We start from the raw sequence: 21103 nt of genomic DNA, 5'->3' as shown, positions 1-21103 counted from the left end.
TCGCTTCACACTTGGCTGCGAACCGATCTAGTGAGAGCTGAAGATCCTGGCCAGATGAAGCCATCAGGACTATATAGTCTGCAAAAAGCAGAGACCTAATCCTACAATCACCAAACCGGATCCCCTCAATGCCCTGACTGCGCCTACAAATTCTGTCCATAAAAGTTATTATGCGGACCAAGCTCTGACACCGATCATACAGGAAGTGGACCACCACAATCAGACGGTCCAATACCCCATACTCTCTGAGCACTCCCCACAGGACTTCCAGAGGAACACGGTCGAAGGCCTTCTCAAAGTCCACAAAACACATATAGACAGGTTGGACAAACTCCCATTCACCCTCAAGAACCCTGCCGAGAGTAAAGAGCTGGTCCACAGTTCCACGACCAGGACGAAAACCATACTGCTGCTCTTGATCCCAGGTTCGACTATCCGGCGTAGCCTCCTCTTCAGTACAACCAGATACAACTTACCGGGAAGGCTGAGGAGTGTGATCCCACGATAGTTAGAACACACCCTCCGTTTCCCTTTCTTAACGAGAGGAACCACCTGGCAATCCAGAGGCACCGGCCCGATGTCCACACAATATTGCAGAGTCTTGTCAACCAAGACAGCCCCACAGTATTCAGACCAGGGGTCGGCAACCCGCGGCTCCGGAGCCGCATGCTGCTCTTTGATCACTCTGATGCGGCTCAGCAGCTTACTTGCTGAACCCCCCGATTTTCCCGTGAGACTTCCGGACTTCAGTTTCTCTCGCAGAAATCTCCCCCGGGATTAATATTCACCGATTTTCACCCTTACAGCTATAATAAGGGCGTACCATGATGGTACAACATTTGGCGCCTTCTACAATCTATATCAACAGCGTGCTATCCCAACACTTGTTATACAATATACATCTTCTGCTTCCACACGTACGTGACAGCAAGGCATACTTGGTCAAAAGCCACACAGGTTACACTGACGGTGACCATATAAAACAACTTTAACACTCTTACTAATAATGCGCCACACTTTGAACCAAAACCAAACAAGAATGACAAACACATTTCGGGAGAACATCTGCACCTTAACACAACATAAACACAACAGAACAAACACCCAGTATCACATGCAGCCCTGACTCTTCCGGGCTATATGAGACACCCCTGCTAACACCAAACCCCGCCCCCACCCCAACCCTGCTCCCTCACACATCAACCCCCCCCCTCTCTCTGTGCGTCGGTTGAGGTGGGCGGGGTTTGGTAGCGGGGGTGTATAATGTATCCCGGAAGAGTTAGGGCTGCATGGGATTCTGGGTATTTGTCCTGTTGTGTTTATGTTGTGTTAAGGTGCAGTGGTTCTCCCGAAATGTGTTTGTCATTCTTGTTTGGTGTGGGTTCACAGTGTAGCGCATTATTAGCAAGAGTGTTGAAAAAAATTTTATACCGCCACCGTCAGTGTAACCTGTGTGGTTGTTGACCAAGTATGCGTTGCTGTCACCTACGTGAGCAAGCAAAAGCCACATACAACGTGAGGCTGATCAGGCACGCTGTTCATGGTGGGTGCTATATGCTGTACCAACACAGCACGCATGACGCTGACAAGCGCCATTCAGCTAAGTGCCGCACCAGCTTTTAGATCCTATATAAAGGTGTGGGCAGCGTGTCTGAGACCCCTGGTTTAAACATAGCACAAAGTAAAAAAAAATCTCTGTATACAGTGTTATTTCATTTAAAATTTCATAAATTTTTTGCGGCTCCCATAGTTTTCTATAATTTGTGAAACTGGTCAAAATGGCTCTTTGACTGGTAAAGGTTGCCGACCCCTGATCCAGACCCTTAACAAACGCCGGGCAGATCTCATCCACCCCTGGGGCCCTGCCACCGAGGAGTTTAACTACCTCTGCAACCTCAGCCTCAGAAATAGGAGAGCCCACCATAGATTCCCCAGGCACTGCTTCTTCATAGGAAGACGTGTAGGTGGGATTGAGGAGGTCGTCAAAGTATTCCCTCTACCGATCCACAACGTCCTGAGTCAAGGTCAACAGCACACCATCCCCACCATATACGGTGTTGACAGTGCACTGCGTCCCTCTCCTGAGGCGGCAGATGATGGTCCAGAATCACTTAGAAGCCGTCCAGAAGTCTTTTCCCATGGCTTCGCCAAACTCTTCCCATGTCAGAGTTTTGGCTTGTCAGTACCTGTCCGCTGCCTCTGGGGTCCCATGAGCCATGAGCACTTTCCAGTACTCCCTCGAGGGAATCCAAAAAGGGTGGGTACTCTGAACTGCTGTTTGGTGCATCAGCACAAACAACAGTCAGGACCCGTTCCCCGACCCGGATTCAAATCCAACGTACGGGCTTTGAGCCGAGGGGCAACAAGAATTTCCACCCCGGCCCATCTCCGCTCACTGCTTGCAACACCAAAGTGCATGGGTAATTTAGCAAATTTAATTCCAAAGCGTTGCACCAGCTCGTTACGTTTTAAGGAGGTTTTATGTGTGAGAGGCAACACACCACGAAGAAAAATAGACCTTGAGACTGCAGTATCACGTAAAATAGTAACTGGGACTTTTACGTTGCTATCAGACAGTGAGGCAGCACCCTTCATAATAAAAGGGGAATAAACAGCTGGATCCGCACACTCACTTTTAAAGGAATGTGGCACTGAAGGGTCTTTACAAGAACTACTGGTTTTGATTTGGTTCACTTCAACAAGGGACAGCTGTTTATCAAATGACTAGGTTTCTGGCAGTATGTGCACATGAGCCTTACTTTAACTGTGCCATCAGTAGGCTAAATGAACCTCTTCAACATGTGCCATAGTTAGATGGTGCCACATGTTGCCTACTTATGTGATGGTGCGTGATTGGACCATGCTGCGATGGAGAAAAGGCTTTATTGAAGCTTCCTTTGTGGGTCAGAACATACTCGTCTGCTAAAATAGCAGCAGACATAGTATTAACTCTTTGTACCAAAATGGTTATTATTTTTGCATCTTAACTCCAAGAAAACGGACATGTTGGTTAATGTCCTGCTAGAAACAAGCACTTGTTTGCAGTTACCACTTTCGATAATAAAACAATTGTCCAAAGCGACTTTGCAAAAAAATCTTGGCATTATTTATGACCCAACTTTCTTGTTTCTGCTGCATATTAAGAATGTTTCTAAAGCAGCAGTAATATCACTAAAATCAGAGTCAGAATCAGATTTATTGGCCTAGTGTGTTTAACACACAATTAGTTTGACTTGAAGACTGTGCTCTTTGTTCAATGTAAGAAATGTGTCCCATTTTGTCCATTTGTAACTTATAGATCATTATACATGCGTTTGTTACGTCTCGTATTAATCATTGTATTATTCTAGGGTCTCCCCATGTCCAGCTTTAAAATATTTGTGTTTCAAGTACGCAGGCTTATTAGAGACCACCAGTGCCCTAAAAAATGTTTGCAGGCATTAAAGTGTTTTCTATTCCGGCTGCATTCATCTTTCCTTCTACCCTGACCAGTCTCTGTGTTCCTGCCGCTGAAAATCATCCCCACAGCATGATGCTGCCACCACCATGCTTCAATGTGGGGCTGGTATTGGCCTGGTGATGAGCGGTGCCTGGTTTCCTCCAAACATGACGCCTGGCATTCATGGCGAAAAATTAATCTTTGTCTCATCAGACCAGAGAATTGTGTTTCTCATGGTCAGAGTCTTTCAGGTGCGTTTAAGCAAACTTTTTACGAAGAAATGGCTTCCGTCTGACCACAAAACCATATAGGCCTGATTGGTGGATTGCTGCAGAGATGGTTGTCCTTGGAGAAGGTTTCCTTCTCTCCACAGAGGAATACTGTAGCTCTGACAGAGTGACCATCAGGTTCTTGGTCACCTCCCTCACTAGACCAACATGTAGCGATCAGAATTAAACTTAAGGTAGCGGAGTGAAAGTGGTAAAAGTAAAGAGTATGTTGTATTAAAACTACTCAGACAAGTACAATTATCCAAAAAGTTACTTGAGTAAATGTATAACAAAATAAATGTAGCACATAACTACCCATCTCTGGTTATGCACACATATCCAAACACAATCAAAACGTTAGAGAGCACACCGGAAAAAATATCAAATCTCAAGGGAGTTGCTTGAGAAATAATTTTTGAGGAACAGCTTTTCCTGTGTTCATTTTTTTTTAATGTAATAGTATTTTCATTGTAAACACATTATGTTCTATCACTGTGACAGCTATGAGTACTTGGACTTCTGGGGTAAAGGAACGCAAGTCACAGTTACATCTGGTAAGTAATTCTTACGTCCTTTTGAGACATTTTTAATTCTATATTTGGAAAGTTTTTGTATTAGAATGCTCTTACTTTTTGTCACTGTGGTATTTGGACTACTGGGGAAAAGGAACCCAAGTCACAGTTACATCTGGTAAGTCAATATTTGTGGTAATTATATTCTACTGGAAAGGACAAGTACATTATTTTAATATTTCTGATTTAGTGCAATCATTTATTGATATCAAGTAGTTCCAGTATTCGAAGAGTAGAATTAGACCAATCTATCTTACGTTGACAAATATATGCTAAAATCTGTGAGATATTACAAAACAATTAAAAAAAAACACCTGAAATGAGTATAATGGTGCTTTGGCGAGTCCAATCTTCTTGGTTGTTTGACAGGTTATTATAGCATATATTAGCAAACTGATCTATCATCGACAGCAACAGAGTCTTATGAAATATGACAATGATTATTTTGCTCAAATTTGAGTTTCTGCGCTGTGGTATCTTAATAATCAAACAGTTTTTGTTTTTCTAAGCTTTTGAGTGAGCTATTCCATTTATAAAGATGTTTTGCAATGTTAAGAAAATGTTCACTCAAAATGTAAAATAAATAAAAATGAAATCATTTGTGATATTTAAAATAAAATAAGGTCTTTTGTGCAATTTGATCTACAATTTAAATATGGTTTGATATGGTGAGTGTTATCTCTTCACCATTTTCATGGAATTGTATCATAACCGACTACTTGTTTTCTTTTCCTACAATTTGAATATGGTTTAAAATGTGTCTTCCCTTTACTATTTTCATTTAATTTGATCTCAACTGACAACTTGCTTTTCCTTTCACAGGCACACCAGTCCCACCAGTCCCACCCACTGTCTTTCCTCTGATGCAATGTGGCTCCGGAGCAGGAGACATGGTCACTCTCGGCTGTCTGGCCACCGGCTTCAAACCCCTTCCACTGACGTTTGCGTGGAGCAAAGACGGGGCCGATTTGTCTGACTTCATTCAGTATCCTTCAGTGGAGACGGACAACCTCTACACGGGAGTCAGTCAGATCCGAGTGAGGCAAGCCGACTGGGACAGCAGGGCCAAATTTCGATGTGTCGCCAAACATTCAACTAAAACTGTTGATGCCGTGATCACCAAAACAGAAGGTAAGACGTGTTTACAGCATATCTTTTACTGTAGTCTTAAAATAGGTACAATGAATGTGACACAGCTAAAGGTAATCACAGTAATGTGCTGTCACTTTTGTAGTATATTTGGATTCGGTGTATTTGAAGTCGTTGAAAAAATATATATTGGTTTTTAGATGCCCCGGTTTTAGTATGATTCAAAGTGGGTTATTTTGCATTCTACACAAAATAACCCACTATGGAGCCAAATTAAGTTGTAGTGTACAGTAATAGTCAAATAAGAGCCCTAGAAGACGTATTTCCAGACTGTCACTGAATGCACCACACTGCTAGTAGCTCATCCTTGTCAGTAGTCCTCCAAAAAGGTAAACGTGAGGTTAAAAACTATACCTGTTTTTAAAAATATAATTAAGCTCTGCAAAAAGTGTTTTGTGTAAATATATTTGGATATCTGGAACGGGGTAATGAGAATTAGATGATTTTTTTATGTTAAAAATGTTTACACACAACACATTTATCTGAAAACTGCACATTATTTCATACTATCCATACAAATGATGTTATTGTTGGTGCTAAAGCCAACAGTAAGGTGGAAAGAAAGGTCTGACTCTTCCTTGTGCAGCTGCTTACTCTGCCTTGTCTGTCAGGGAAATAATTGTTGCAGCAGTTTTTTGCTTGCTTTTTGTTTCATCTACGCTTGCTTGTCTCACATGCAGGTTGTGTACGATCTAATCTTGCTGTTTTATTAGTGTCGACCCTGCAGAAGCCATGAGTAATAGCATTCAAATGACGTTTTGTGTTGTGTATATATATTTGTTGTGCAGACATATACTTAATATGTTCGTGTTTCAGAGTCCTTTTACAAGTTGCCAACTCTGAAAGTGTTGGCCTCCTCTCATGGTCAAGATGAGGCTTCAATCGTCTGCTTTGCCAAAGATTTTTCCCCAAATGTTTATGACTTCAAATGGCTGTATAACGAAGAGGACATCTCCCACGGAATAGAGCAGGTCATAACTTTGTCTAAGGACAGAAAGACTGCAAATGGAACAACGCTTTACAGCGCGGCGAGCCTCATCACGCTCAAGTCCGACGAGTGGTCATCTGGCACCACTGTAAGGTGCGAGTTTAAGGGGAGGGACGCACATGGAGATGTTTATATCAACTCATCTGTGAGCAACACGGTTTCATATAGTGAGTACTTTTCTATTTGTTTATTTTAGGCTGTGTTCACACTTTGGGTAAATCAAACTCTGATTGCAAACAAAGCATGCAAAAATTACAAATATGTAAGACTCTTTGTGTGTGACAACAGGGTGTTTGTAAAAATTAGTGCGGTCAAATGATTAATTATTCAAATCTGATTAATCACACTTTTGAATTGGCATGAAATATACATTTTTACCTGCTTGCATTATTTAAATGACCCTAAAAAGGCCCCCGTAATTGGGCACAAATGTCATTTTTAACGTGACAATGACATACAGCAACATTTTAAAAAGGTTTTACTTGAATGCATTGCTCAAAAATTCAGAGAAAGTTGTATCCTAAGTCCCCTCGGGTATATTTTGGAAATAAATATGCCAGAGAGCACACCAGTCGGAGTCCTCTCACTCATCTCACTCTATAAATATACCAACCCACGCACCTTTCAGGTAAAAATCCACGGTTAAGATAAAGGAGCATGTGCGGTCAAAATAAATTGCGTGATTAATGAATGCAATTTTTTGGTTGATGAATCACATGAGTTAACTCGTTACATTTAACAGCATTAGTTTAATTATATTTTTACACCAAAAAATATTTTGCAAAAATTGATTTAAATCAAGCATTGATCCTCACCTCAAGAATTGGGTGCATTATGTTTGTGGTACAACAAAAAAAGTATGCCACCTTTCAAGTAACCATCTGCAGTTAAAGTAAAGGAACATGTATGCTCAAAACAAAATTTGTAATTAAAATCCGTGTACCCATGATTAATGCACTATGTTGTGATTAATCACATGATTTAACTGCCCTAGTACAAATATAAGCTGGTAAGAATAGCAAAGTCTAAAAAAACAACTCATTTTGGTTTGAAATAATTGAGGTAGGTCAATAAAGGTGTCCAATCAAGTCCTTCAATGCATATATTTTTTGTCCGAACCACCAGTGTGACCGCGGGCTAAAATGCAACACACTCAATGTAAATCGCACAACGGCCTTGAAAAAGTCTTCCTGTCCATTCAACAGGCGAAGGATGCCCGGAGGCGGATGTCGATATACAGATCAGCGGCCCCACAATGGAGGACATCTTTCTGAACAAAAAAGGCACCGTGATATGTCAGGTCAAAGTTAGCAGGCTATCTGTGCTGAGTATTTTGTGGGAGGACCAGGATGGCAACGAGATGGCCGGGACCTTGAAAGCCACCCCGCCGGGCCATTCGGGCCCATTTGAGACTCGTCTTGACATCACGTATGACGAATGGAGCAAAGGGGTAGTGCGCAACTGCGTGGTGAAGCATTCAAAGATTGCGCACCCAGTAAAGAAATCCTATAAAAGAACTGCTGGTAAGAAAACTGTAAATGATTGATACTACTTCCTGTGGTCAAATGTTGTTCTGTCGCACTTGCAGATAAATCACCTCAAAAACCTGCGGTGTTTATGATGTCTCCAGTGGAACAAACTGATAAAAACATGGTTACCCTGACTTGCTTAGTGAAAGACTTCTTCCCCCAAGAGGTTCTGGTGTCTTGGCTTGTCGATGACAACCCCGTAAACTCCACATACGTCACCAGGACCACCCAACCTGTAGAAAACCAAGGCGTGTATTCAGTCTACGGCCAGTTAACGCTCAGCCTTGATCAGTGGAAAAGGAACGGTGTGGTGTATTGCTGTGCCATTTACCACCAATCTGTGGCCAACACACCCAATGTCCCTGTCAGGTCCATTTCATACAGAACCACCGATAACGTCAACATGGACGACCCCAAATTGTGCAAGGCCCTGTAGATGTGTTCTGTGTCACTCTTGTCTTCTCTTCTTTGCTCTTGGTTGTTTGCTGCATGTTTAATGATAGTGTGTGTCCATTTAAAATCAAAATAAATAAAAAAAATCACTTTGCAACTGTTGTATGTCGCAAGCTGTTCATGTTGTCGTTATTTTTAGCTACGTGTGACTTGCAGTGTCACTAATCATGCAACAAGGATTAATAGTATGTTGGAGTTTTGAAAGAGAGTATTAAAGTCCTTACTCGTAGAGATAGGTGGTCTGTGTGACTTGTCTTCGTACGCGTCTTCTTCCTCTCCTGGGTCTTGCCCTAACAAACACAAACACAAGAGAGATCATGTTTTAAAGACAAACACTGAATTAATGGAGTCTTTCAAAAGGCAATTCAGGGTCTCCAGTTATATAGCACTACTTGTACTCATAAAATCAACATTATAGGACACATTTGTTTGTATAAACACATAATACAGTAATAATAAATACAGTATGTATTGAAGTACTACTGTACATCCACCAGACTTCCTGGTGGAGATGAGCCACCAGTGGAACAATGCTGTGGAAGCCGAGCAAGATAACATGGGGAACACGGCGCTCACCTTCATCATTCTCTTTCTCATCACGCTGCTGTTCAGCATTGGAACAACTGTCTTCAAGGTAATAATACAACTTTTGTTTTTGAGTTGAGCACTTAACTGCACCTTTACATACTGTAGGTGAAAATAAGTCTGCAATATTTCTGAAGAAGATTGGTTGACGGTAAACATTTTGTACCCTAATGCACATTTTGGGGAATTTTGTCCATCAATCACAATCTTTCTGTGAGACCAAAACACACGTCATTCCTATTTTTCTTCATACTAAATAGTAAAAGACTGCTAGTAAAAGGCGGCGAACAATACAGGTAATTGTGGTACGATCTATTTCACCAAACAAGCCCTTCAAAAAACATCCAAAAACCTCCCACACTGTTTTATACACATACTGTATGTATGTACGTCATGTAGTAACAGGCACATTCATGATAACATGTAACTTGGTGCCACAACCTTCTACTATAATAATAATGGATTATATTTATATAGTGCTTTTCTAGACACTCAAAACGCTTACAGTGAGAACTTAGAACCCATCATTTATTCGCTAGTTGATGGTAGTAAGCTACATTTGTAGCCACAGCTGCCCTGGGGTAAACTGACGGAAGCGTGGCTGCCAATTTGCGTCCATTGGCTCCTCCGATCACCACCAAACATTCACTCACAATCATACACAGTGTGGGCGGCACTGGCAGCAAGGTGGGTGACATGTCTTGCCCAAGGACACAATGGCAGTAACTAAGATGGCAGAAGCTAGATTCGTACCAGGAACCCTCCAATTTCTGTACGGCCGCGCTACCATCTGAACCCTACCTTAGAAGCAATGCAGCAGAAAAAGCTAAAGCTCCTTCTTGTTTATTTTGTGGCGAGTCGCAGCCTACGTTGTTAGCAGCTCAAGCCAGCTAGTAGCTAGTAGCTGACTACGCACTATAGTGGTAGTTCTGTTTTTCTACGCCATAAAAGTAGTTCCTCTGTGTTACCTCCTATAATAACAATGTTGCTATAGGTCACGGCATGTAACTAGTGCATTGTTGGTGTTTTTTTTAAGAGCGCAGAGTAGATGAATCCGATAAGTCCGCATTGTTAGCCGCCTCTTATTAGCAGTTTTTCACCATTTAAAACGCACATACAAGATTGTCTGACATAAGGATTGTGGATAATGGGCAACATTTAAAAAAACAATTCCCTTTAAATTCTATAGACACTTTATAAAGTATTACTTTATTTGTTGGTTAGCCCTTGAGCTGGAATTTAAATATAAATACTTATTTGTCCAAAAAGACAATAATACTGTAAAAAATTACACATTAATATTCAAGCAAGTAAATATTTAAAAACTTCAGTCTTAAATATAAATTACATACCAAATAGGCTATTGATTATGTACACAAATGTCTGCTTTTCAAAAAACTGCTCTACAATGTATTGTACATATTATAATATTAACCCTTTAGAGTACAGTGGGTTTTATGTTGACAAAGTTACCACATTTTTGTCCAAACACACACATACAAGAGTCAAGACCGAAACTAATCATACCATTGGCCAATTTTTGTCCAAAGTCAATCAAAGTACATTTTTTGTTCAAATGTGAATACAATAAAAGCTTAAAAAACATTTTCTTCCCCACAACTTTTCCCTTTGTTCATCATCCTATTATCTCCTGTGTAATTTTCAAGCAAGAAAAACTTAAGTAACTTTAAGTTAAATTTGCAAGGTTTACAGTAGACCTATGCATTCTTTTGGGTTTGACTTTGCACTTTGTTTGATAGACACACCATTATCCACCATCAATAGTGACACACACTTATCATTACAGTAGCAGGGCAGCCATGCAGAAATATTGCTGCATGCTTTGAATGGGAAAAAGTAGGGGTGTGACGAACGGGGCGCATGGTGATGGGGTTCGTTCTCTCAGGAATGCAGACGGGCGTCAGACACAGCGTGCAGGTAAGAAAGTATTTATTTAATAAATAAATTATACCGGAACAAAGAAAAGGGTGCTCATAGCACATAAGGCAAAAACTAAAAGAGCTAGCATGGGAGCTAGAAGGTAAAAAGGAGTCTAGCGTGGAAGCTAGCAGGTTTAGAGCAGGAAACAAAAGTCGTCATCTGTTGTATGAAAACAAACTAGGAAGCAAGACAGAATGACAGGGAAGGCAGGCTTAAATAATAATGTCAGTGATGACAAACAGGTGCGCGTCGGGAACACACGCGGCAGGTGAAAATAATAAGCAGCCATGGCAACAACTCAGGTGTACAAAACAGGCACTCAAGGAGTCCAAAACTAACAAAAAACACAAGTACCTCGAAAACGTAAACGAAAATATGATCCGGGCAGCGGATCATAACAAGGGGGAAGAAAAGTCTGGTGAAAAATATAAAAATTAAATAGAAAGAAGTAGAATGCCACTAGTCCAAATTGACATCTAAACATAAATTATTACATGAGTTTATGACAGGATAGTGTGAAATCAAAAATGGTGTTTTTATCGGTTTTAGAAGGAAATTTGTGTCACTGCAAACATATGTGTTGTTTTTTGTTTAGATGGTTGACAGATGGTGCAAATGGTTTGGAAAACAATTGAATTGCACAAAACATACTAAGGATCTCTTTTTGGATTTCCAATAGGATTAATGAGTCAGTCTGTTGTGTGTATTATTTGTGTATTTCTTTAATATATTTTTGGTTTTTTTCTCTTTCAGGTCAAATGAACATTTTTTTTTAATGAACTGTAATATGTAAGTAATCATATTGATTTACAATTTAAAGAAAAATAAAAAATAAAATGTGAGTGATGCTTTTCTTGCAGTTTTTTCCTCAGAAATTCAGAATGACCTGAAAAAGCTGCAGCTAGAATCTACAAAAAAGGAAAATAAATTTTCAGTGTGTTATAAAAAAAAAAAAAAAAAAACTTTAAAGATGTGTCCGTGTATGAAATGTATTTAAATATGTCATCATCTCTTCTCACACCTGGCTTTTGTCATGCACTGTTGCGCCTCGCTGAGTTTCACTTCTTCGTTTTTTCTGTACTTTTATTTCTTCTTTTTTTTTTAAATGTTGCTTATGCTCGCTCAAGCGGAACCCTTTCCACCTGACTGTTAGTACTATAAAACTATTTAAAACTAAAGTCACCTGCACATTTAGAATTGTGGCAACAATCTGAAGGTATGTGCAAGTAATTTGCTACATCTAGAGAAATAGCCACATGCGTCATATACGTATTTTCTATTTCAACAGAGAGGATGGAGAGGATTGTGTCTCCAAACATGACATTGTATCCGCTGTGGGAGGGCAACCTTGCAGGAGACTCCTCTGTCAAACTTAGGTGCGCCTTAAGTGGCTTCTTCCCGGACACGCTGAGTGTCGAGTGGCTGCAGGGCAACCGAATCATCGACGGCGTGCAAACCGTGAGCAAGTTTCAGAGTGTGACGGCCCCACAGACCTTCAGTCTAATCAGTGAGATTGAGCCTGATGTAAAAGAGTGGACAAACGGCTTAAGGTTTACCTGCAAGTTCACTCACAACAAGGTGGAAGAGAAAAAGTCAATCAGTATCTGTGAAAGTACGTATGTGTCTGCCGTCTCGCATTAACACAGCTATTGTCATCGTCTTGTAACAACGGACGTGTCGCCTGGCAGCACAGGCAAGCGTCCCACCTTCCGTTCATGTGGAGCTCCCCAGCTTCAAGGAAGTCATGACGGAAACATCCCAAATGAAAGCAACATGTTCGGTGCGCACCGCATTGGATGCCGTCGTCACATGGCTGCTGGACGGCAAAGCAGCCGGCGACCAAGCGAGCGCGTACGCTAATGCGTCTCACGTCATCAGTACTCTGACAGTGTTGCCTGATGTGTGGAGACAAGTCAGGATTCTCAAATGTAAAGCGGCGCATCTTTGCTTCCCGGACGTCGAGGAGACCGTACGTGTGTCAGGTAGGACGACTGAACAAAATCGGAGTAAGTCCACTCCTCACAACTCAACAAGTAGTCAGTGTACAGCTTGTCCATTTACTACGTACTGAAAAAATGACTCAACACTCGGCCATTATTGTCCAAACAGCTGGGAACAAAAGTGACTATACCAAGATAACATCATGGCCTGAAGATGCATGAGTACTGCCAGCACTGGTGAGCTGCGGTTCTTTAAGGGACATCCAACTGTGACATTGTGAAGTAGCCCACTTCCTCCACTGTAAAGTCAAGCTACTGGCTGATAATTGGATTACTTGATATAAATATATTTACATTATGATGAAAAAGAGAGGACCTAAAATGGAACCTTGAGGAACACCACTAGTATAACTAAAGAAGTTGAACAAATGACTATTGACTGCACCTGAAGTAAACAAGCAACAGCAACACCTATAGTTACATAAAGTGCATTGCAAAAAAAAAATGTGTAACTGCCAAAAAGGACTTGAAAGGGTACCTTGAGGAACACCTCAGTTATGTAAATCACAAGGTTTGACCCCAGTTTTCTATGTTTGCTAGCAAGGTTGAAATGTCTGTGCAAAGATCTGCCAATGTGTTTACATTGGTCCAAGTTCCTCTATACTGTACAACAAGAGCATTCTTGTTTTTAGAAATTGGCTGCAAACATTTTTATTTGAAGATTTGAACTGAACTCGGGGGCCGATATGATGTCATTTTAATTTTCCTGAGGGAACTCTCCTGAAGGAATCAATAAAGTACTATCTATCTATTACCGGCGGCCGCCAGTTGAATAACCCTGCAGTACAAGATGTACACTGACTACTCTAAGTTTCATTTCCATCGTATTGTACTTTGAGACTATTAAATAAAACGTTAGCTGAAATGTGAGGGGTGTATTTACTGTACTCTGATGAGCTACTGTATCTTTGAGAGACTGAATTCCACCTTTTATCCTGTTATGATCACTTAGGTGTTGCAGTCACCGCTCCACTGGTGGAGATGAGGCGATCTCTTGCAGATTTACAGAATAACAACAGCGGCGTGTTCGAGTGTGACGTCACACAACTGGACGCCATCGACCTCTACGTCACATTTCAGGCCGACGGTGTGGATATTTCTAACAAACAGTACGTCGATCTCCCTGAAGGCCTGGGCCCACATTCCATCCGTCCACGTTTCAGTTTGCACAAGTCCTACAGGAAGAGTGACGCAAATTTAACCTGCAAAGTGAACCAAGGCTTCTCCGACAGCTTCCGGTCAAACCCCATATACGGCCTTTTTGGTGAGAGTCTGACTCGTCAGAGCTGGATTCATTTGACACAATAATTTTAACTCATTTTCCAACAGTGGACCCATCAGTGGAACTCTTTCTGGCCCCCAGTGAGGAATCGAAACCTCAGAGGGTTCTGTGCTCTGGTCGGGGCTTTAACCCTCAAATTAAATGGTTCAGCGAGTCTAAGCAGAGAGCGCCATCAATTACTAGCATCAGCATGAGGACGGATGGACGTGTGGCTGTGACCAGTCAACTCCACGTCCCACCGATAGAGTGGCAAACTGGGAAGGTCTTCACCTGTCGAGTGTCTGACAAGTGGCTGAATAAAAATGTCACCAAGACCATCAGCATTTGCTCCGGTAAATAATCATAAGTACCCTATTGGCATGATGCATGAAAAAAAGACAACTCATAACATTGTCCTTCAAATATCTGCATTCGTTTGTCTCTCAAGAAAAATATTGTCTTCCCAAAAACTGCTGTGAAAATAATATTCAATATTTTTTCCACTTTAACTGTGACAGTCTTTCAAAATCACTTAAAAGCATTAAAAGAAATGTATACATACAGTATATATCATTTAACCATTTGAAAGCAACTGTTTGCTGAACTATCCATCCATCCATCCATTTCACTACCGCTTATTCCCTTCGGGGACATGCACCTGGGGATAGGTTGATTGGCAACACTAAATTGGCCCTAGTGTGTGAATGTGAGTGTGAATGTTGTCTGTCTATCTGTGTTGGCCCTGCAATGAGGTGGCGACTTGTCCAGGGTGCACCCCGCCTTCCGCCCAATTGTAGCTGAGATATATTGTTCCTAAATTCAAAAACAAAAACTATTTCCATGAAATATATTTTAAGGAATATTTCCTTAATATTATTATCATTATCATTGTGCTTTATTTCAATATCATCATTATTATGATGTTTATTTTATATTATCATTAGGCCCTAAGATAGGTTAATGATTGACAACTTTATTAATTTTTCATGCATAAGTTCATTGCATTGTTTTTCTATTTCTTCAAAATAAATATTAAATATTCATTATATTTTGGGGCTTTAACCCTTCAAAAGCCATTATGCTTAAACCACACTAATATTTATTATTGGGAAATGAAATAAGAATAATAAAACACACGCTTGCCATTACAGTAAGGCACAAGTGCAGAATTGTTTTTCTGCTCGCTTTGAATAGGAAAAAATAGCGACATCTGGTGGACATTTAGGGCAGCACGGTGGAAGAGGGGTTAGTGCATCTGCCTCACAATACGAAGGTCCTGAGTAGTCTGGGTTCAATCCCGGGCTCGGGATCTTTCTGTGTAGAGTTTGCATGTTCTCCCCGTGACTGCGTGGGTTCCCTCCGGCTTTCTCCCACCTCCAAAGACATGCACCTGGGGATAGGTTGATTGGCAACACTAAATTGGCCCTAGTGTGTGAATGTGAGTGTGAATGTTGTCTGTCTATCTGTGTAGGCCCTGCGATGAGGTGGCGACTTGTCCAGGGTGTACCCCGCCTTCGGCCGGATTGTAGCTGAGATAGGCTCCAGCGCCCCCGCGACCCCGAAGGGAATAAGCGGTAGAAAATGGATGGGTGGATGGATGGGTGGACATTTATACAAATGTATACTGAAAGACCAGTAGTCCACATTAAGATCTAAACATAAACATTTGTAACTTCTGTTAAGATAAATGTCAAATCAAAGGTTGCATTTTTATTTGTTTTCATACAAGCATTTTTTGTCTTTAGATTACAACACTAGTGTAATAATAAAAAAAATAAATATCTTGCCAATTTTACCTACTGTATGCTCATTCATCACAACCAAAATGGCTTGCAAATAAAACCGTGAATGGCACAAAATGTTCAAAGATTTGAAAAGGATCTTAATATTTGTTCCTAATCTCACATTTCATGTTATTTTTACAGTAACCCCAATATCATCCCAACAAGTTGGAGTGTTTGTTCACGGACCCCCACTCACAGAGTCTCAGCAGAGGGACAAGGTGACCATTACTTGTCTTTTGGTTGGCCCTCGACTTCATGATTTTGTCATCTCCTGGAAAGTAGATGGGAAGAAATACTCTCAGAATTCCCACACGGAGGAGCCGACTCGTCACAGCAATGGTACAGAGACCTTACGGAGCTTCCTCAGTGTGCCAGCAGATGACTGGGATGCATACAAACAAGTGTCCTGTGAGGGAAAACACAAGTGTTCCAACCAGGGCCATGTGGACTACATCAGCAAAAGCAGAGGTATTGTCTCAACATATATTCACATTTCCACCAGATAGCACTATGACACCATTGTTTTTCATCCTGGACAAGTATGTGTGTGTATTTGTATGAGTGTGTTTGCACAAATGTGTGTGTGTGTGTGTGTGTGTGTGCCATGTGGCATTTTGACACTGTTATAATTACACACTAAAAACAACATTGCATGTTTACTGAAAATAGCATTTTTTTCCCCTCTAAAACAACATGAGTTAAAAATGTTTACAGTTTTTATTTTTATGAAGGATAGTTGAGGTTTACGACTTTAACTAGTGAAGGTTTAAAGCAGATGGAAATAGTATTAATATAAAATTGTAAACATTAGGAAAAAAGTGCATTTTGATATTAACAGTATGAATGTAAGAATTTGACAAGGCATACTTAAAACAAAAAAAATCTGCTACCAGCAGAAAGAAACGCTGTTTCTTAAGAAAGTTGGTCTTTCACATAGGTTTAAAAAACTTTTCACATTGATCCTCCTTAGATTTCTCCTTTTTGCAGTTTAAACAGTGAATTTTCCAGGTTTTAATAGTAACAAAAGAACACACACACACACACACACACACACACACACACACACACACACACACACACACACACACACACACACACACACACACACACACACACACACACACACACACACACAATGTAATTAAAAAAAAAACCAACTCAGTTCATATTTTTTTGCAATATGAAGAGTTCAAACATTTAAAAACTAAATAATATACGTTTTTACAATTTGGACAAGTTTAGATTTATTTTAAAATGAAGTCTGAAAACAGTTGAAGATAATATCATATATTATATTTCAGTGCCCTCCAGGAATTTGCCAATTCACGCAAATTTGCACCGTCACCGCACATTTTGTCCTCCAGTGTAATTTTTGCCAATCAAATGTAATCATAATAATAATATTATGATTATTATTATTATTTTTGCCAATCGAATTTGTTTCTGTTCATCGCTCAAACGCGCACAGTAACTGTCTAACCAAAACTTATTTTTGTGTCTACAAAAGCAAGGACAGCAATGTGTAACAATATATTAACACTTTATTGCTCAAACCGCACAACTGTCGTCCTCCCGTGTATAGCTCACACCTTCTTCTGGGTTCTGTCTATGGCGCTAAGCCTTCTGCGTAATGTAGTATAAGAACATTTAGCAACAGACCAGCGTCCCCACTTTCTAGTTTACTTGTATTTATATATTTAGCTAACCTTTTTTTATCCAGGGTAAGACAATCAAGAACAGATGCTTATTTGGAATATTGACCTAGCAAAGAGGCAGCATTTACATGTTAGAGATGTTGAAGTATGATGATAATCTCTCATCATCGTTTAATTACCAACAAAAATTACCGCAATAGAAACTCTCAACAGTTCACAAATGCTTTTAACGTGCGGGGATGAATGTGTTGGAATGTAAATGAATGTTTAAGAGAGATAAACTCTTTTCAAGTGTAAACTAAACATGGATAATGTCTCCAACTTCTGGCAGATGCACAATTAAGAGGTTTTTGGTCCTGTTTCTTTTGATAATTATTTGTAATTATCACTATTATCACTTGTCACTTATAAATGTGTTTTTGTGTTTCTCTTATCAGACTTGTATCCACCAAGAGTGCACATAATACCACCGACCATCTCAGAGCTGTCACTGTCTGATGACCTCACACTGACTTGCCTAGTTTCTGGATATTTCCCAGATAACGTTATAGTGTACTGGGAGAAAGATGGTCAAAGATTGCTTGACTACACCAACAGCCCTTCGTGGAAATACAGCAGCAGCAATACTTATTCAATGAGCAGTAGAATTAATGTGTCTAAATCTGAGGACCACGAATCCAGCTATTCTTGCGCTGTCAGACATGAGTCATCTCAAAGTCCTTTTACGAGCACTATAGAGGACGTGTTTGGTGAGTGAAAGTCTTAACATGACTTTGTGTTTGCACTACATACTTCCTTACAACTTTCATCTCCACAGCCACAGTGACTCCTACCCAACCGTCAGCCATCTTGCTCCAGGGTCGTGGTGAACTGGTGTGTCTGGTGTTCGGCTTCAGTCCCGCGTCCGTTAACGTCTCCTGGTTTCTGGATGACACCAATGAGCTGTCGGACTTCAACACCAGTCAACCCAGCAGAGGCCCAGATGGGAAGTTCAGCATCCAAAGCCGCCTTCGTCTGTCTCAAGTCAACTTGTTACCTGGGGCGGTTCACACCTGCAGGGTGACACATGTGACCGTTACACTGACCTTGAATATAACCAATCCAGGTACTAATGAGCTGATTTATGATTATCTGGCAGAAAAATAAACTCATTTAAAAAATAATTCCACAGTGATTTTGCCGGATTGCAACGTCTTGGATGACATCGCTCATGCAGTTGTTAACCAAGATATCAATGCGGAAAGCTGGTATATGTCTGCCACATTCCTTGTCCTCTTTCTCATCTCCACCATCTATGGTGTGGTGGCCACCCTGCTTAAGGTGAGATATAGATAATAATTCTATTTTTAACATAATCTTTTTATTTTATACAAATGATAACATTTCATGTGAAATTTGACCTGACTTTATCCCGCTTTTTTCTCCTTTAGACTAAATAATTCTGTCAGTGGAACAGATGAATGCTTCCAAGACAGTGGATGTTTTATTGAACTACTTTTGACATATACATAAAGATTTGGTTCTAATACTGTATCACTGGATTATTTTTTGCTTTTAACAAAGCAGTATCACAACAACATAAAAAATAGAATATTGTTTCTGCATTAAAACAGTAAAAAAACAAAACTAAAACACCCTCAGTTACTCACATTGACCACAAGAGTGCACCAAAGTTTAAACTGTAGTGAAGCTTGCTTGCTTGACAGTTTCGTTATACATACTTGAAAATGTTAAGTATTGACAATACTTAACTAAATAACAATTTCTTTACAACAACAGATATGTGTTTTTTTATATATTATTTTCTTTCCATTTACAGCATTTTTGAAAGTATGTACACACTCCCACTATACTGTCTGCATGTGTTGTGTACATAGTGGGTTTAAAGGAATTTCCATCTTGGAGGGATGACAACTCAGCAACATCAAGGACAACTATTGGTTACCTCTGCTATGAATTGGCTTTGTCGATGTGTGATTGGCCCTGCGATGAGGTGGCGACTTGTCCAGGGTGTACCCCGCCTTCCGCCCGATTGTAGCTGAGATAGGCTCCAGCGCCCCCCGCGACCCCAAAGGGAATAAGCGGTAGAAAATGGATGGATGGATGTGTGATTGGCCGGGGACTTGAATTAGTTGGCCCAAATTTGTGACGCTGTTGCTGGGATGTGGATGCAGCATGCGGATGCCATCCTAACTGCCAAGGGGCCGGTAACAGGGATGCATGGCATCAGGCCCACGGGACGGCCTGAGAGGGTGTCACTGTCTTTGACCACCGTCACATCCCATACTAACAAAACGAGTTACAGTATATTTGATAGGGAATTATGCTAATGTTTAGTACAATGTAGTAATGCATATGTGATTTGTAAAATAAACAGTCTTGACGCATCTATAAGATGGTATTTTTTACTATATGAAAAAACTCTGAAAAGATGGGTGTCTTGGAAATGTATACATGCTAACCACAGGTGTCACCAAACAACTTTTGTCCCCTTGCACTTTACACTCACATCCATAACCAAGGTTGGCTAGTTTTTGCGGCATAAAATAAAATGTAGTTTGTGGCTCCATTTCGGTCTTCATTATTACAAGGATTTGATTTGTAAGTAGCTAATCAAAGTGAACCCGCCAAAGTTTCAAATGTCACTAGTTATTGAAAATATAAATAGTGTGCATCTAAATTTAGACATAATACTTTGCACCAGAAGTGTAATTTTCCTCTGTCAATGGTAATGATCCTGCCACATGTTCGCTCTATATCTCCTCCCTCTTGGAGAGATTTTTAAGAGGCATGGAGTGTCTTATCACTTTTATGCAGACGACTGTCAAATTTATATGCCTATTTCAAAAGGCCACGGCCCCCTGACACCCCTTCTCAACTGTCAATGCGACGTCAAGGCTTGGTTAGCCCAGAATTTTTTAATAATGAATGAGGGAAAAACGGAAATTTTAGTGTTTGGTCGGGCCCTCACTGACTTGGGACCATTGCAAAATTATGTGCGTCCCAAAGTCACCGGCGTCACTATAGACAGCGATTTTAAACTTGACAAACAAGTCAATGGCGTTTTAAAATCGTGTTTTTATCATCTTCGTCTTTTAGCAAAGGTAAAACCGTTTTTATCTTTTAACCTTTTTGAACAAGTCGTGCATGCTTTTATTTCAAGTCGCCTGGACTACTGCAATGCACTTTATGCTGGCATTAGCCAAAAAGCTCTCTCCCGGTTGCAGTTAGTCCAGAACGCGGCAGCACGACTTTTAACAGGAGCCAGGAGACGCCAGCATATAACCCCAATTCTTGAGACTTTGCACTGGCTCCCTGTTCATTTTAGAATTGATTTTAAAACCTTGTTGTTTGTTTTTAAAGCTTTACATGGACTGGCACCTCAGTATATCTCGGACCTCATCCAAACTTACAATCCTGCGCGCGCTCTGAGGTCTGAGAGCCAGCTCCAGCTCGTAGTGTCCAAGACGAGACTTAA

At 40.6% G+C, this 21103-nt stretch overlaps 1 protein-coding gene across 3 annotated transcripts in view; it reads left to right on the top strand.

Annotated features, from left to right (window-relative positions):
• Positions 1 to 21103, top strand: part of LOC140676661 (uncharacterized) — a 48342-nt gene that overhangs the window by 13344 nt on the left and 13895 nt on the right. The window contains exons 1-11 of one of the 3 annotated variants that reach the window (XM_072915694.1): positions 4150 to 4262; positions 5103 to 5411; positions 12214 to 12537; positions 12614 to 12907; positions 13878 to 14189; positions 14255 to 14539; positions 16112 to 16438; positions 18063 to 18374; positions 18443 to 18730; positions 18797 to 18945; positions 19445 to 20019. In XM_072915694.1, coding sequence (XP_072771795.1) covers positions 4190 to 4262; positions 5103 to 5411; positions 12214 to 12537; positions 12614 to 12907; positions 13878 to 14189; positions 14255 to 14539; positions 16112 to 16438; positions 18063 to 18374; positions 18443 to 18730; positions 18797 to 18945; positions 19445 to 19453 — 2682 coding nt within the window. In that variant the 5' untranslated portion in view covers positions 4150 to 4189 and the 3' untranslated portion in view covers positions 19454 to 20019. Of the gene's footprint in view, positions 1 to 4149; positions 4263 to 5102; positions 5412 to 12213; positions 12538 to 12613; positions 12908 to 13877; positions 14190 to 14254; positions 14540 to 16111; positions 16439 to 18062; positions 18375 to 18442; positions 18731 to 18796; positions 18946 to 19055; positions 19152 to 19444; positions 20020 to 21103 lie in introns of those variants that run through there. The other 2 variants (XM_072915693.1, XM_072915695.1) reach the window with 2 other exon arrangements.

The sequence above is a fragment of the Nerophis lumbriciformis genome, linkage group LG22 (genome assembly GCF_033978685.3).
Source record: "Nerophis lumbriciformis linkage group LG22, RoL_Nlum_v2.1, whole genome shotgun sequence".
In the NCBI taxonomy this organism is placed as follows: Eukaryota; Metazoa; Chordata; class Actinopteri; order Syngnathiformes; family Syngnathidae; genus Nerophis; species Nerophis lumbriciformis.
The sequence above is the reverse complement of the archived record's forward strand: the minus strand, read 5'-3'. Positions and strand labels throughout refer to the sequence as shown.